This window comes from Coenobita brevimanus, chromosome 100 (assembly GCF_032717465.1).
Source record: "Coenobita brevimanus isolate Jiangsu-jjx chromosome 100, ASM3271746v2, whole genome shotgun sequence".
In the NCBI taxonomy this organism is placed as follows: domain Eukaryota; kingdom Metazoa; phylum Arthropoda; class Malacostraca; order Decapoda; family Coenobitidae; genus Coenobita; species Coenobita brevimanus.
In genome coordinates this window covers 26,790,587-26,808,993 of record NC_137053.1, presented here as the reverse complement: position 1 = coordinate 26,808,993, position 18,407 = coordinate 26,790,587, and the positions used below count along the sequence as shown (strand labels likewise).

The 18,407-nt window shown below is 40.4% G+C and overlaps 1 protein-coding gene across 1 annotated transcript in view; it reads right to left on the bottom strand.

Annotated features, from left to right (window-relative positions):
* The window catches only part of LOC145414612 (synaptogenesis protein syg-2-like), a 1,004,755-nt gene that overhangs the window by 108,206 nt on the left and 878,142 nt on the right, over positions 1-18,407 (bottom strand). The window contains exon 9 of the mRNA XM_080284139.1: positions 7,806-7,936. Coding sequence (XP_080140265.1) covers positions 7,806-7,936 — 131 coding nt within the window. The remainder of the gene's footprint in view (positions 1-7,805; positions 7,937-18,407) is intronic.

Sequence of the window (18,407 nt, the reverse complement as noted above, 5' to 3'; positions counted from 1 at the left end):
ATTCTGTCATTAGCTCCCATCACGAGGAATCTTAAATACTCACTCTATGCTGACGATTGTGGATTATGGCACTATTCCCATAATGCACAATTTTCGGCTGGATGGATTCAAGCAGCCCTTGATATCCGTCCACCAATGGCCCTTGCAGTGAGGATTTAATTATTCTGTCCCAAAATGTGCCACTGTAGTTTTTACCACTCGTAACGTCGTTGATTTGCATTTGACTTTGGACAATCAGGCGGCACATTTTCAAAATTCTTTAAAGTTTTTGGGCCTCCATTGTGGTCATCGATTGACCTTCAAATTTTATGTTAATAATTAATTGGCGAGCCAACAGGAAATCTTTATCAATGGTGTGTAAGTCCCTTATTATATCTAAGCTGGACTATGGCTTACAGGTGTATAAGTCGGCATCGGTTGCCACATTGTGGAAGTTGGATGTGTTACAGAATAAATGTTTGCAAATGTGTCTTGGAGCCTTGAGGCGAACGCGCAAAGCTCATATGGAAGTGGAAGCAAATGTACCTCCTCTCCATATTCGCTGCAGCCACCGGCTGATATCTTATGGTATAAGAACCGTAAGAAAACGTGAAATCGGCAGTGAGGCCTGTACCCCCCTGCGTCAAACCATCATCTTATGCAGGACACTCGTCAGCCACTTGCCGTTCACCTTCACTTACTGACTCAAGAGCTTGGTGTGGACCTTAGTGACTGTCAAGTTGCTCCTTAAAAACATAATGCCTTTGAGTGCCACCCAACTTTGTTGTTGATGTCTCATGGTTCCCAGCAGCGATGATTAAGGTGTTGGAGACGGAGGTCCACCACTTGTTTCATAACATCATCGTACGTCATTTGGGGTTCCATCAACTGTACACTGATGGCTCCAAATCAAGTGAATGTGTGGGTGCTTGTGTGTGGTCGACTGAATGTGCCCTCAGGTATCGGTCACACATCAGTTTATAGCTTTTTGCTATGCTCTAACCTCTAGACATGGCTCATTTGTCATATTTTCATATTCAAAGTCAGCCCTTCATGCAACTGCTTTTTGCACTACGGATTCTCAAGAGATCAAGAGCCTCATCATTAATAAACTGCATTCGTGCAACAAGTCCTCCACGCTGACCTGGGTGCCTGGTCACTGTCGTATCTATAGCAATCAGCAGAGTTACTTACTTGCAAAGTCGGCTGTGGAGCTCGAGGAGACTTGGGAGGTTCGTCTGGATCTACGGTCAATTCTCTCCCTTGGAAATAAATAAATAAATCATCTGTGGCAGTCAGTGGACCAGGCTAAATATTCCTACTTCTAAGCTGTAACTGGGCGACTGGGATACTACCAACCGTCCCAGTCGCCTGAAAGTGTGTTGCTGCTTTTACGGTTAAATTGCACACTTTTAACTCATAAAACCTTATATCGAAAGACGTTTTCCATCATACCATGACATCCGTGGTTCTGTGTTTTCCATCAGTCATATATCCTGCGCTGTCGGCGAGTTATTCGTGAACGTGTTTAAGTTATAAATTACTGCGGCACAGCAGACGTCCCCTTCACCCTTTCCACCATCCTGGGTAATGGGGATATTATTATGACTGATAAATTGATGGCATACATGAGAGAGACCGGATTGATCAGAGTGATGTGACTTTTTTGTTTTGTGGTTATGTTTTTTATCAACCGTAAATGTGAATATATTTTAAGAGTTGACAGTTGACGTATTTGAAATAGTTCCTGCTTCTGTCTGATCAATTTCTTATATATATATATATATATATATATATATATATATATATATATATATATATATATATATATATATATATATATATATATATATATATAGATAGATAGATAGATAGATAGATAGATAGATAGATAGATAGATAGATAGATAGACAGATAGATAGATAGATAGATAGATAGAAAGATAGACAGACAGCTAGATATAGATAGATACACACACATATCAGGCCATGTCTGATTTGTCACCCCCATCTGCCTCTTGCAAGTTGCCCCAGATGCGAATTAGTGAGTCACACAGACGTATTATGGTGAAAATAAGGGCAGTGAAGAGTGAAACTATACGCAGTGTGCCAGCTGTGGGTTCCTAAACTGGGGTATCTTTTTTTTTTTTTTTTTTTTTTTTTCACTTCGCGATACGGTCTCCAATTTATAATTTTTCTATATTTTCCCCCTACCGGTCGCATCTTATGGGACTCTTCTTCTGTATCTGCTGCTACCTGAAATTACTGTTAGTGGTAAGTGATATGCAGCTGTTCTTCACGATTTTTGCTCCATATGCAATGGTGCAATATGTGTCCAAGAAACATTACAATTAGTACTAGCAGTAGTGGGAGGAGTAGGAGGAACAGAACTACTGCACTGGATGTGTCTGCTAGACATCTGAGCAGCAATGCTCGTCTGGACAGTGCTGCCTTCTTTCCCACTCTTACGAACGTTGTTGGCAACAACCTCCTCTAGTAAAACAATTTTGCTGGTGATAATGCCTATTTTACTGACAGTTTTGTCAACTCTTCCTGCAACTTGGTTCAGAATTTGCACATGCTGCAAAGAAGGGAAACTTTGGCTAAGTAAAGAAACTACGCAAGAATCGACTAAAACAAAAGGCGCTAGTTCTTAGGTTTGACATACCGAACTGAAAGTTAATATGCAACCAAACGAGTACAGATCAATAAGTACAAGTACATACAGGTAGATTAGTCAGTAGCTGCAAGGAATTTGCTGGTAATAAAAATAAGTCCCAGAAACGTAGAAGTCACTGATAGTATCGGTAAATACAGTACGTGTGAGCTACTTTTATCAGTTTCTTCCTAAATATTAGATAATTCTTGGTAGACTGATATAAGCGGGAAGAAAACTAAAATGGGGTCGACGGTCACAAAGAACAAACAAAAGCAGGGTAGATTATCACACAAATTAATCAATCACCAAAGCAAAGTGAGAGTACACGATTCACACTGGCACACACTGCAAAACAAAGCACCGATGATTTATAGCAGGTAACAGAAAGACCACAAAAGTAAAATACAAGGTGATGATAATGGTGACATTAAGAAGGGGGTGAGGCTGCTGTAGGAGAGCTATGTGTTTAGTTGCAGCTGATGTGCCTCTCATCGGCTATTTAAAAAAATATATATATATACAAGTTACAGAGATAGTACCACTGAATAAGATGTATCAGACACAAACATAACCCAATGAGACGGATGATCGGTCTCGATTCACATAGAAAAAAAAGTTCCAGAACGGCAGAAACACTAGTAGTTGATCTTTACGAGTATAGGCCCATCTTGCCCTGTATGTCGAAAATATGTGAAGTCAGTGCCTCACACCGAGTAAGACTCATGACACGAGAATACAACATCATTAGAGGTTTTCATTACTGATTTGGAGTGGATCAGCTGGGTATCTGTATTATATTTCACGAACTCTTCACAGACGAACATAGAGATAAATTCCCACTCTCTCCATCATTTCCTGCATTGACAGCCTTTACGTGAGGTAAATTTTTATTGTACTTCTAAACTTGTTTGGCCTGTTGAGAATTTGGTACTGTTCTTCAGTTCTGTATTTTATGGCGATTTTCTTCTACTACAGTTCCAACACAGATGTGGTTAACCCACAGACTCCGGCAATACTATGCCATGAACCACTAGCTCTTACGAGGGTTTTGGCCGAAATTGTTTATCTTCACATCGTAATATGTCAGCAGCTAGACATCATTTCTTCCTCTCACTGACGCAAGTGTCCTCAGATCTCCAGGTGCGGGCGTTGACTAGTACAGAGATGAGCAAGCAGCATACCTTTTTGCCTAAGTGCTAGAGAGTGTTCGATCATGTGAGAGGTCTGTGACCACAGCTCCACCTCCCTGCATATCTAGCCAAAAGAATCCATTTTCATAATTCATTATCACCATCGTACGTCTGTTTGACTGGCTAATTCGCGTGTGGGCAGTTTGTGAGGCGTTGAGGACGAGTGGTCAGCACATCGAATGATGAATTGGACACCACTGAAGCAGAAAAATACACCTAACCCTACCATGTTTCAGAGGTGACTAGCTGCCTGGATCAGTGCATGCTTCTGGGTTGCCATGAGACAACAGACATGTTAAATATTGGGAAGGGCTTCAAACCATGACGCAAAAGCTTATGCGAGCACTGACAACCTCTTCTGCTGCGTGTGTAAATATACAAGTACACGTCACTCGGCGCTTAAGCGTTCATTGTTGTGCTCCATCCACTTGTGTTAAGTTTTACTACTGTAAGTGGTTAGTGGGAATTATTCAGACCATGATGAATAACCTAGCCAGCCCCAGACCCATGAGTCACGTAGGTAATATTTCTATGTATCGTCTATGGCCATATACCCTAAAGACCATTCTAAAACATAAGGCAGAAACGTCTGTGATATCCTGACTGGTATCACAAATTTAATGCTAGGCCATACAACACAGAAAAATGTATAAACGACGAGGGTTAGCAGCCTCCAGCCCTCACACTGCTTTATCATCTTTGCTCTGAGAAGTTCTAGTAAACACATGAATTTATCACTTTATAGGTAGGTTAAAATGAGACTAAACTGTACACTCCTAGCTTGACGTGGGTTGGCTGTTGTCTGAAATCACGTACCTTACTTTCTTTTTATGTCCTAATTCACAAGCTTCTTACTACACAATAACAATGTTTGATATATTGTAACTTGTTTAGCTCCAGCGTATATTGCATACATATTTCACAGTGAAAATCCAGAACAGAAACTTTGGGGGATTTTATCTGTAGTTGGTAAACAGGCTGTAACTTGGCTACTCCTTTATCCTGCCTTATTTCGCCACTGTAAGTTAAGCACCGGATGATTGTCTGAATTTTTTGTGTATGGGGTTGCTGATTTGCAGCCGTTGGTAACGACGCCTGAAATACGTCTATGTATCTGTGCCCAGGGACTGCCTCCATGAGGGTGGAGGACCCCTAGGATCCCGGGCAACGCCGGCATGCATGGCCCTTTTTAACTGGAAATAAGAAACTTTGTAGAGTGCCCAACCTCCATCCAGACGAGGTTTTAGGCAGAGTGGGACCTCCCTGCCGCGCATGGTAGGGCAGTCCACTGGGGTGCTTGGCCCCAGAAGGGCAGTGCCACGTTTTAAAACAGAAGAAAAATATTTTACCCAGCGGTAGACTTCCATTCGAGCCAGCCTTAGAATACTGTGAGATCTCAAAGATTAAGATCACCCCTATGGAAAGGCAGATCCCGGGGGTTTCGGTCATCGATGATATTCAGTGATGTCTTTATTTTATCCAGGAAAATGAAATTTTGCACAATGGTAGACTTGTCCCTGAACCAGGCTTTAGGCAGGGTCGGACTCTTTCGTCTCCTGCAGGACAGGCGGACTCTAGGGTGGGTGTGGGTGGGGCGACACAGGCGGTGTGCACCATCACTGTTTTTTCACCAAGAAAAACGAACATTTGAACAGTAATACACCTCCACCTGGACCAGGTGTGAGTCAGGGTAGGATTCCGGGGAACTCCTCTCCTTTAAGTAAATATTTCTTTCGCCTTAGATTTCTGTAGAGGTGGATGTGGCTATTAAAGTTGTCCTTCCTTTTGTCAGGGCTAACTAAATGTTATTTTTGGTTGCTGTGAGTCTCAGGGTTTCATACAGTCTACCATTGTAGAGTGGGGCTGCACAGTCTGGCAGAGCTTATTCAAAGCCCCGCAGTGTAATATGAATCACTAAATAATTTTCTAAACGTTTTCAGCCAATGTAGAAATTAGCGCTTGGGGAAATTACACGAGGCAGGACAGTTTTGTGGCATTTTGAGTATGACGAATGAGAAATTGTGAGTGAGTCTGTGTGTGAGAGAAGCAAGGCTAAGAAGAGAGAAGAAAATATGTGAGGTTAAAGTCGCTGTGGGAGAGTGGGTGAGAGACGATTTAAAGGTGTGAAAAACTGTGATTGTATGTGAGAAAGAAGTATGTATAGGATGAAAAATAGATGAATGAGTGATATCAGTGTGAATGAACAAAGTGAGTTCGACATGCGTAACTCTGGCAGGAGTGACTGGGGAAGATAAAAACGAGGGAGATGTGCATGTGAGTGAACCTGGTATGAATGAGGCAGGGGTATCTGTGACAAGCAGGTTTGAGTGACACAGGTGTACATGTGAGTAAGGCAGGACTGAATGAGGCGGTTGTGAGTGTGTCTGAGCTAAATGTATGGTAGGTGTGAACGAGACAGATGAATGAGGTAGGTGTGAATGAGGCAGGCGTGGATGAAGCTGCTGTGATTAAGGCAAGTTTAAGCGAGGCAGCTATGAGTAAGGCAAGCGAGATTGACGCAGGTGTGAATGAGATGAATGTGAGTGAAGCATGTGTGAGTGAGGAAAGTGTAAGTGAGGAAAGTGTAAGTGAGGATAGTGTGAGTGAGGCAAGTGTGAAGGAGGCAAGTGTGAAGGAGGCTGGTGTGCGTTGGGCAAGTGCTAGTGAAGGAGGTGTGACTAAGACAGGTGTGAACGATCCACTTATGAATGAGGTAGGTATGAGGAAGGTATGAGAAAGGCAGAAGTATGTAAAATAAACATATGATGAGTGTTGAGTATAAAAAAAAAAAATACATTAGGCAGGTACAGGATATGTGGGGGAAAAAGCAGGTATTAAATACACCAGGTAAAAAAAAAAAAAGTTTAACGCATGTATAAAACATGTATAAAACAGGCATGAGACAGATATAGAACCTGTATAAAGCATGCATGCAACAGATAAAACATGGACAAAGCAAATATAAAGCAGATGTTACGTGCATAGAGCAGGTATTAAAAAGTATACTATAGGTATAAAACACTTGAAATGTAGGTATAAAACCGAAATAACAGCATTAACCAATATAAATTGAAAAAAGTAAACAAAGGTACAGCAGATTTACTAAGAAGGTAGAAGCGGTATAAAAAGAATGTTGTTGATGTTGCTGCTGTTGCCTCAGGATCATCTGGACTTGAACTCAGTGGACTGCTGGCTGAAAATACCCTTATGCAGTTCAACATCCCCCTTTATGGGCATAGAGAGACATTTGTGTGACATACTTACTGTCCGGCTATATTGGTGCCAACGCGTGAAGGCGCCCCTCTTCTGCGCCGTAACACGAATAAAACGTGTATAATGCAGAAATCAAACAGGTACCGCGAATAAACGGTAGGCAGCCGTAAAAGACACAAAATATGTTCAGTAGAGGTACAAACACGTATAATACAACTATAAGGTGAATCACTCAAGGGCCCCAGAATTATTTAAATATTTTTGTTATGAATTAGATGAAAGTTGGTAGTTCCTTTCTTCACTTCATTACAATTTATCCATGGTTATATCAAATTTTGAAAGCGATCCCGTTCGGCGTTTAAACATATCTGAACCAAGTGTTGCAAACTAGGGTTTTCCTTTGGAATTTATCCACTCGGATAGCTACAATTTACCTAATATTGACAGTTTAAATCCTTTTCCTATGAGGTGACCCCACTGTCACGGGGAAAAAAAATCAGGGGAATAAAAAACTTCGTTGTTAGTTATCGATACGGTAATTGACGAACCGATGCTCCTTCATCGCCTTTGTGGCAAAAGGGGGAAAAAATCATTTCCAACATATTTCAAATGTAGGAAAATTTCTTATATACAGTATATGTCTGACAGATTGAAGTTTGTATGACGAGGGTATCATTTAAATCCGTTCACTAATAACGGTTATATTAGCATTTTTCTGGGGCCTCAGAGTAATGAACCACTGTATAAGAGAGGTAAATACTGACATCCTTGAACCAGGTGATGGTGTCGGGGGGAGGGTTGCTGGCCACCTCACACTCGAAGAACACATCCTCTCCCTCCGTCACCGGCCGCTGGGTCTGGCTGTACCCCCGCTTCAGTGTCACGCGGGGGGCGACTGCGAGGCAAAGTGGGGGACAGCGTTAATGGCGGAAAGAGAGAGAGAGAGAGAGAGAGAGAGAGAGAGAGAGAGAGAGAGACGAGCTGAAGGGATGAATAGCATTTACCTCCCTACTTAGAATTGCTGTAATAATACACACACACACACACGACCTGGACTCCACTCAGGGAAATATAAATCATGCTTGAAATCAGGAAATGAGTACGCCTAAAGACAGCACGGGGTCTGTACATGGCAGCCGATCTCCGAAAAGTCGATTTTTCAGACAAAGTATTAAAAACTATTAAGAGTATCTCGAGGAAAAGACTCTCACGATACCGGATATCGATGAAAGACTGAATTGTGTATTGTTGGTGGTACAGAATTAGTCATGTGGAAGACTGCGGTGAACAGAATGATGGAAGAATGAAGTTTCTGGTAAATCTAAAACATTGTCCGTGACAGAACTAAAGGATACACCACATGCAGCACTGCTGAACAGGGTGGAGTCAATGCACTGTGTCTCGAACTCTCCACTGCAAGAACGGATCTTATTTTTGGCCTTTTTCTTTTATTCGAATTTCTTTGGAAAACACATATACTGCATTCTGTCAGCCTCAGATTCCTCCATAAAAAATAAATAAATAAATAAATAACAAGGTTTTGGAAATACAAGAAATTAAAAGGCGTTGGGAGAGTCGATGACAATCACAGTAGAATGGTTGATTGGATTTTTAAATAGTAAACGGATTTCTGTATAAAGTTGTATAATCGTACATCAGAATCATTGACAATCAATGAAAAGAGCAGGTTTACAACTGATCTCTGGCACTCAGCTACCTACCCCGACCCAGGGGAAAGAAACATTATTTACCAATATTCTCTTTTTTGTGTAACCCTCTACTCGCGTTCACCAACTAATAAATGTTACCCATGAGTTCTCATAATTTGAAGAGGAGCTAATTATTGTGTTTTAAAAAGATTGTACTGTAATACTGGCATTGTAATTTATTTTAATGTGTTGGCAGGTTTGCTATGCATAGTGTCCGTTCCAAAAATCAAGGCAGAATATTGCAAGTTACACATACGCTTTTGAGTGTTGGACAGTTATATAATCCTACAAGTTTTCAATAATTTTCTTACTACAAATGTTAAGGTAAAGAATTTATAGCTATAACAACAGGTGATTTAGAGTCATAGAATGATAACTTCTCGTTTTCTGATGATAGTGACATGTTTATCTGCTGGAAGCACTTCGATATTCCTCTGTAAGCTATTTTACTTACCTACTGTAGTGGCAAAAACTGGTCATCTTTAATGACAACAACACATCCAAGGCAAAGAAAGACAAACCTTTAAAAATGCAGCTGTACCTAAAAGAAGAAGAAAAAGAAAACTAAGAAAGGCCAAGGAAGCAGTTAAGTGTGCCTCATTGACTCTTAGCTAATAACTGATAAATAGAAAGGCCTCCCTCATCAAAATTTTAGCAGCCTAATGTTTTTCCCTCGAGGAGGTTCCAACACTCAGTTCTTCCACCGTCTATGAATGGATTCCAATGAAAAATACTCAAACAATCTTCAACGTATGGTTTATCAAGCGAAGTTATAATGAATTTAACTGGAATCAGACGATGTCTTCTTTTTTATTTTATTCTTGCTATCACCAGACGCAACAATTAACATTTTCTTCAAGTCCACTAATGGAAACGTTAATAATGAATATATTTAACACTCGTAGTTTGAAAAGTCGCCCCTAAGCCGATTAAAATAATCTGCTGTTAGCAAGAACAGGGTGAAAAAGACGTCATGGGACTGAAGGGTCAAAGATAATGTTTAGCTGTGTAGAAAAATTATGTAGTGGAGAGATGGTGGGGTCGTGGAGGGGCAGCATGGCGTGATGGAGAGGCAGAGGGGAGTGGTGAGGGTGGCAATGGTGGAGAGGTGGAGATGTTCAAGATGGATGTGATATGGTGGACTGATGGAAAGAAGTTCAGTACATCAATGAAAGACATTAATGGGAGAATGGTAGATCGGTAGGCATGGTTGAGTGGTACAGTATTTAAGATGACTGGTGGAGAGGTGGAGGGGGAGTGGTGGAGAGGCGTTGGTAAGGTAGGGAGGTGTGCAAAATAGAGGGGTGGATGGATGAAGATAAAGTTGTGGATGGACACATAAAATGAACGGAGATAATATGATGAAGGGATGGATACGAAATGACAGAGAGGTGGATATAAAGTGGAGGAGGGATGGAGATAAAGCGGTGGAGAGATGGAGATAAAGCGGTGGAGGGACGGATATACAAAGGATGGAGATAATGCTGGGGAAGGATGGAAGTAAATGCCTAAATGGTGCAAGGACGGACATAATATGGTGGAGGGATGGGGGTTAGCAGTAGAGGGATGGAAGTAAGGCGGTAGAAGAATATATGTAATATGGTGAAAGGATTAAGGTGAAGTGGTGGAGGGGAGTGTATCAAGTGGCGAGGGACGGAAAAGGTGGAGACGAGATGGAGTGGTGAGGTAGTGGGTAATGCTGGCGAAGTGATGGAGTGAGGGTGGAGGAGAAGGTAGTGGAGTGAGAGAGAGAGAGAGAGAGAGAGAGAGAGAGAGAGAGAGAGAGAGAGAGAGAGAGAGAGAGAGAGAGAGAGAGAGAGAGAGAGAGAGAGAGAGAGAGAGAGAGAGAGAGAGATCGAAATGTTGGACCGAGAGAGGAAGAACAGTTGTTGGAGTGAGGGTGAGGAAAGAGATGGTGGAGTGAGGAAGGAAAGAGAGGTGGGGGAGAGAGAATGGGGGGAGAGGTGGTGAAGACGGAATGCAAAGGCAAGAATACAAAGGAAAGCAAACAGCGACAGACCTTATGGTCCTTTAGGGGCTGCTTGGTACAGAGTAGACTATGACTACGAGATCTAATTCTACACGCTGAAGGATAAGGATAGTAAAGCAAGAAGGCTCCCCCCGCCTCCAAACCCTCCTGATAAAACTGGCAGGACAAAGTGAGAAAAACCTCCATGCAGCATGGAAAAACTGACATGGAAATTTCATAGGAAAGACCGAAAAGGAAATGGTACATTCTATAGTACTTTATCTGTAACCTACCTGTAAGAGAAAGTGATAAAGTTATATGAATAATCAAATAAATAATAAATAAGTCATGACATCATGTACGGGTACAATGAGTGAACGGGACGTCTGTAGACATAGCGTGGTAACTGCACAGTGCACGGTGTGGATGTTCTGGGGTGGTGCGGCAGCCTTGCCTAGCACTTTTAAGGTAGACAACAGTCATTCAGGCCTCAGCTCCGATCAGTCTAGTGTGACAAGAAACGTTCCCCTGCGGGACAAGTACACAAGTTACCTTCTGATGCAGCGACCTTTGGTACATTAAAAAATCCCGATTGTGGTCACTTAACTAACAGGGACCCTCAGTGACCAGCAACCCATCACAGGTCGAAAGTAAGAGTAGTGACCGTTAACTCAGGGCTATCTGTGCAGATCTTAGTTTGTACTTATACTACTTGCCTTTGTTAAAGTGACCAATATATAATCACACAACGAGATGCTGTGTATGGGTATGTTAAGTTTACAGAGAATCTTGTAGACAGGAGGGGAATAAACTTATGAGTAGCTGGTAAAAGTAAGTTATTCGGACAAAAACAGTCAGCTGAGGATTCTTGTGCAAGTACCTATTTGTTTTGTTATTAAACGTCTTAACTGAGATACTGTTCACGGTATCTGAGGGTAATCTGTTTCAGATATTCACGACTCTGTTGAAGAAGTCTTTTGCATCATGGGAATGGAATCGCTTTCCCTTAATTTTGCAGCCATTACTTCTGGTTTGACTCGATCGGTATATTTCAAAATATTTATTCATGTCTACGTTGTAATATCCCTTCATGATATTGAAAACTTCATTAAGTTAACCTCTTAACCTGCGTTTCTTTAGACTAAATAATTTAAGTTCTTCAAGGCGTTCTTCATATGGTTTATTTCTCAGTCGTGGTATCATTTTTGTGATTGGCTGTATTTTCTCTAATTTTTCTATGTCCTTTCTGTAGTACGAAGACCAGAACCTCACACAATATTGAAGATGGGGGCGCACTAGCTGTACAAGGAAAGTATGACTTTTTCTGATTTAAACTCGAAGGTTCTTCCAATAAACCCCACCAACTTGTTTGCAATTTTAACCGCCTCGGTGCAATGCTTACTCGGTTTTAGGTCATTTGATACTATCACACCAAGATCCTATTCGTTGGCTGTACTTGATAATTGGATATTGTTCATTCGCATGGAAGTTGTTATTTCCAATATGACGTACTTTGCATTTTTCTATGTTGAATTTCATTTGCCGTTTTTCTGCCCAGCTTGCCAATGTATTAAGGTCATTTTGTAACTACTGCCACTGTAACGTTGTATTTGCTTTATTGGTTATTTTAGTATCATCAGTATATTTGGATATTTTACATTTTAGACCCTTATCTATGTCGTTTATGCAGATAATAAAAAATATCGGTCCAAGTAGCCTAGTGACCCCTGGGAAACTCCACTAATCATATTACACCATTTAGATTCCATTCCATTTATTACAACTCGCTGTTTTCGGTCTGAAAGCCAGGCTTGTAACCATTTCTGCATATTTATTTTTTTTTTTCAATTGGCTTCTATTTTGCTTACGAGACGCTTGTGAGGGACAGTGTCAAATGCTTTCTGGAAGTCGAGGTAAATTATATCTACTGCTCTTGAGTCATCATGTGATTTGTAAACATCATGGAAGAAGTCCAGTAAGTAAGCACGAACGTCGATGTCTGGATCGATGCTGCGAGTCTTTAATTATATTGTTTTCTTCTAGATGATTAACTGTTTTATCTCTTATGATTGTCTCCATTAATTTGCACACTACTGATGTTAAGCTGATTGGTCTGTAATTTCCTGGGAGCGACTTAATTCTTTTTTTGAAAATTGGTGTTACATTTGCTACTTTCCATTCGCATGGGACTTTCCCAGTATTTAACGATTTATTGAATAAGACGGTGAGTTTTTTTTTTTTTTTTTTATGCAAGGAAGAAGGAACCAAAGGTCATGAGCCCGCAGTAACAGTTCCCTCCAAGAGAAAAACAAAATACAATAGAGTGGCAGCAATAACATATTTTTTGCTTCTTTGAGAATTCTCGGTGATATTTTATTAGGGCCAGGGTTATGTTTATGTTTGGACTATTTATGGCTTATAGGATATCGCGATTGATGACAGTATAGTTACTAGGACAGTGCTGTTTGCTTGGTTTATGGGTGACAGTAGGCTTATTATGGTGTTTTCTACTACAAAAACAGATGCAAAGTAATCGTTAAGAATGTTTGCCATCTCAACATCATTTTATGTATGTTTGCCATTGTTCGTTTCAAGAGGGGCTATTGATGTAATCATAACCTTTTTCTTTCTTATATAATGTAAAATTCCTTGGAATTTGATTTGCACGTATTAGCAACGTGGATCTCCAGCGCTCTCTTGGAAGGAGAGGTGGTGGAGCGAGGGAGGAAAGAGAAGTAGCTGAGTAAGGGTGGAGGAAAAGATGGCGGAGTGGGATGGAGAATACGAGCAGATATCAGAGAGTCGTATTGCAAGAGCAACGCCTCACTCACTTATTAACAAGTTTATGTATTTCATGGGACGGGCCGAAACGTATATCTCATTAAAATTCCATGGAGTTGGGGTATTTACGCTTTTGATGTCAGCCTTCCACTAATGTGTTGGGGAAAGGAAAGGCGCCGCTGTGCATGTATGTCTCAAACTTTTTTTTTTTTTTTTTTAATTCCAACATCTGCATTTTGCATCATTTATCTTAATTATTTTGAATCAGTCTATGCATAAACATAGGGAGAATCAATCAGGGCAAATGTTAAGAAAAGCTTATGCAGAAGAATTAATGTCAATGATTTAAAAGTGGATGGATAGTTGTGAGAAGCTGAAGTTAAATGAGCTTCTTGAGAGCAGAAAGGGCTTAACTTTAGGATTTCTACGGGCAGTTATAGGTTCCTTTACCCTGACCATTTCTTTTAAAGCCTGGAAAAAATGTGTGTGTGTGTGTGTGTGTGTGTGTGTGTGTGTGTGTGTGTGTGTGTGTGTGTGTGTGTGTGTGTGTGTGTGTGTGTGTGTGTGTGTGTGTGTGTGTGTGTGTTCTTATCTAATTGTATCTTTACAGGAATGAGTCAACCTCATACTGTACCGTGTCTTAAACCATTTTTATCGTACATATCCTTAAATTTATGAATTGTTTTGGCACATATTTCATTCGGTAGTGCATTCCATTGATCAGTTGACCTATTTGGGAAACTAAATTACATTACATCATTATCGCCTCTTTTTTTATGCATTTTATTTTTGCAGTGTCCTCTAGCTGATGCATCCCCATAGGTTATGTAATCATTTGTGTCTATTTTCTCCTTCCCTGATATGTATTTATATAGCATAATCGTGTCTCCTCTTTTTCTTCGCTCCTGTAATGTAGGTAGATTCAGTTTTTCTAGTCTCTCTTAGTAGTTTAGATCCCTTAAGCTTGGTACCCATCCGGTAGCGGCCCTCTGAACTTTTTCAATCTTATCTATGTGTTTTTCGAGATGAGGACTCCACACTACTGATGCATAGTCCAGGGTTGGTCTGATGAATGATGATATTATCTTCCTTAGCATGTCTTCATTTATGTATGTGAATGCAGCTCTCATATTTGCAAGCAGTGTATACATGTTCCGTACCTTCTCACTGAAGTGGTCAGCCGGAAATAGTCTCTTATTGATAATCACACCTAGGTCCTTCTCTCTGACGCGTGTAGGGTTTTACTTCCTAACTTATAATCCCAAACAGGTCTTTTTCCACTTTTACCAAACTTGATTACTTGCCACGTGTCCACATTGAATTCCATTTCCCATATATTGCTCCATTCGTGAACTTATTTCTTCTTGTAGCTCTTTACAAGAGTCTGCGTTAGTAATTCTCCATTGCATTTTTGTAACACAAGCAAACATATTTAGATAGCTATCATTTCCAATGTTGCTATCTATGTCATTTATATACACTAAAAACATAATTGGTGCCAGCACTGAGCCCTGTGGAACTCTGCTAATCACTTCCCTCCATGATGAGCAATTTCCCCTTAGTACTGTTCTCATTTACCTTTTTTTTTTTTTTTTTTGAGAAAATCTTGCATCCAACAATACAGTTTGCCTCGATTTCCTCCTTGATGGTACAGTTTCCATAAAGTCTTTGGTGCGGTACTCTGTCAAATGCTTTCTTGAAATCTAAATAGATACCGTCCACCCATCCTTCTCTTTTCTGTAATGTTCCTGTTACTCTATCATAGTAGCTCAACAGATTAGTAAAACACGATTTTCCCTTCCTGAAACCGAACTATCTTTCTGTTATCATATTGTGTTTTTCTAGATGATTACCCAGACATTTCTTATCAGCCTTTCTAATATCTTGCTTACAACACTGGTTAGTGATACTGGTCGGTAGTTGAGTGGATTTTGCCTATTCCCTTTCTTGAATAAGGGAACAATGTTTGCTTTCTTCCAAATATCAGGTAGTTTACCTTGTCTCAAGGATTCCTTGAATATTAAAGATGATGGTTTACTTAACTCCTTTGCACATTCATGTAGCACCCAACATGAAATTTCATCAAGACCATTTGCTTTTCCTTTGTCTAATTTAATTAACTCCTCCTGTATTTCTTTTTCTGATATTTGTATATCTGGTAATATGTGTGGGCATGCATGTTCCATATCATCCCCCTCAAAATCATTTTCTTCTGTATAAACCGATTGGAAATTCTTATTTAGTGCTTCACAAATATCCTTCTCCTGTGTATAGGTGAGTCCCTCGTCCGTAATGGATTGTATTTTATCTTTTACTTTGGTTTTGCTTTGAATGTAGCTGTAAAATAGCTTCGGTTGATCACTACTTTTATTTATGATATCTTCCTCAAACTGTCTTTGGGCTTCCCTCCTTATTCTTCTATAATCGTTTCTTGCCTCTTTATAGTTGTTATATGCCCTCTCACTATTGTGTCTTCTATATCTGTTCCACAACAAATCTCTCTTCTCTTTTGATTTTTTACATTCTGTGTTAAACCATTTCTGCATTTTCTTTTCTGCTTCTCTGTGCTGTGTAATGTACTTCTGGACTCCTATTTCATAAAGTTCACAAAATTTTTTATATATAACATTTCAATCTTGTCCTCTAAGCTCCTTTACCCAATCTATTTCTAAGAAGTACTTGATTAGGTCATGGTAGTTTCCTTTTTTATAATTTAGGCTCTTTTTGAAACTTTCACTGTGTGTGTGTGTGTGTGTGTGTGTGTGTGTGTGTGTGTGTGTGTGTGTGTGTGTGTGTGTGTGTGTGTGTGTGTGTGTGTGTGTGTGTTTGTGTGTTTGCTTGTGTGTTTGTGTGTGTATTTGTTTGTGTGCGTGTTTGTGTGTTTGTATGTGTTTGCGTATGTGTTCGTGTTTGTGTTTGTTTTTTTGTCTGTGTTTGGTATGACTGAGTGATTGTATATGTGTGTGTGTGTGTGTGTGTGTGTGTGTGTGAGAGAGAGAGAGAGAGAGAGAGAGAGAGAGAGAGAGAGAGAGGAGGGGAGGGGGGGCTGGATTACGATACCCCAATGTACGTTCAGTTGGTTCCTTATGTCCTATATCCCTTACTGCATTATCCGGTAGCTGTGGTGGAGGCTGGTGGTGGGGGACACTGTGGAGTGGTGGTGGAGAGGAGGTGGAGTGGTAGTGGAGAGGGTGCGAATAATGGTGGAATGTGAAGTAGTGGCGGAGAGGTTTGGAGTTGTGCCGGAGGGTGTGGAGTGGATGTGAAGATATGGAGTAGAGGTGGAGAGTGTTTAGTGGAGGAGGCGAGGGTGTGGATTAGTGACGGAGAAAGTGTGGAGTAGTGATGGATAATGTAGAGTGGTGGTGGAGAGGTGTGGAATAGGTGTGGGGTGGTGGAGTTTAGGATGTGGAGTACTTGTGGAGAGGGTGTTGAGTGGTGGAGGGTGTGGATACTGGAGAGAGTGTGGAGTGGTGGTGGTGGAGGTGTAGAGTGGTGAAAGTGTAAAAAAGCATGGTGGAGAGAGTGTGGTTTGGCACTGGACCGGTGGAGTTCGTGTGGAGTAGTGGAGTAAGCAAGGTAGCGGAGGTGATGTGCTGGAGGGAGTGTTAATGATGACCTGGAGTGTTGTTGAGTTTTGGAGTGTAATGGAGTGATGGAAATACGGTGGAGTGGAGAAGGAACAGAGGTGGAGAGGTAGAGAAACAGTGGTGGGGATGTGATGGAATGAGACTGAGAGGTGCAAGGATAAAGATGGAGCAGTGGTGGTGGAGAGTAGTGGCGGGGATAAGAATGAGATGAAGTGGAATGGTGGAATGAATGTTGTTGAATCGTTAGCAGTTTCAGCCCTATAACATCTGTTATTTTGCACCTAATCAACACAGATGATCTTATTCCGCTCATGGGGAACTTCTTTTAGGGGTCAGGTTAAAGCAGGCCATATTTAACCCCATCAGTTCAAAAAGTCTCTCATTCCCCTTCACTCCGAACATGTATTTCATATTTTCTTGATGATACTGTCATATAATTTTACTCTGCTCCGTGGTGATCTTTGGAACTGAGGGATAAGACATAGCCTTGATTAAGTTTTCTCCTAAGGTACTCTCCTAAATCGAATACGAGTATAAAGGTATCAAGTTCATTAATAAAATGTGTTAACAGAGATGGGCAATGCTGAAGTAAATACTTTAGTACTTAAATGCATATTCAAATACATTTATACGTAAATGCTTCTATAAGTAAATACTGTTTTCAGTGTGTATTTACATTATTTCAATACTCTGAATTTCTATTTAGTATTTACACTTTCAAACTTCGTTCCTTATTCACACTTCCAAGGTCATTCACCAAGCTTTGTTGCTTCCACTCATCTTTACAACAGTACAGGTAATTAATTTTCAAATCCTAGTATCTCTCACCACAGACACTTCAACTTTCACTGACCTACCTTTTATTTTGTTTCTGGTAATAAATAAATATATATATATATATATATATATATATATATATATATATATATATATATATATATATATTTATTTATACAGTATATGTAATCTGAATAACCATGGAAGGATAACTCATCCTGTTTCAATCCAATATACAAATTAATGAACTGGCTTAGTTCACTCATCGCACGCCCTACCACCCATGTGCCCATGTACTGAATTCAGCAGTTTCCCATCTACTCCATATAATTTCAGCACATATGCATTTCTTCTCTACCAGGTTTGTTCTATAGCTACTCTAGATCTAAGAAGACAGCATACAACTTTTTTCCCTTCTCAAAATTCTTTCACACTTATCATCGCAGAAGAAAATCCAGTCTACACATCCCGTCCACTTCCCAAAAAGCCCTTGCTCCTCACCACCTAATTCCTTACTTTTCCCATATCTCAGGATTATTA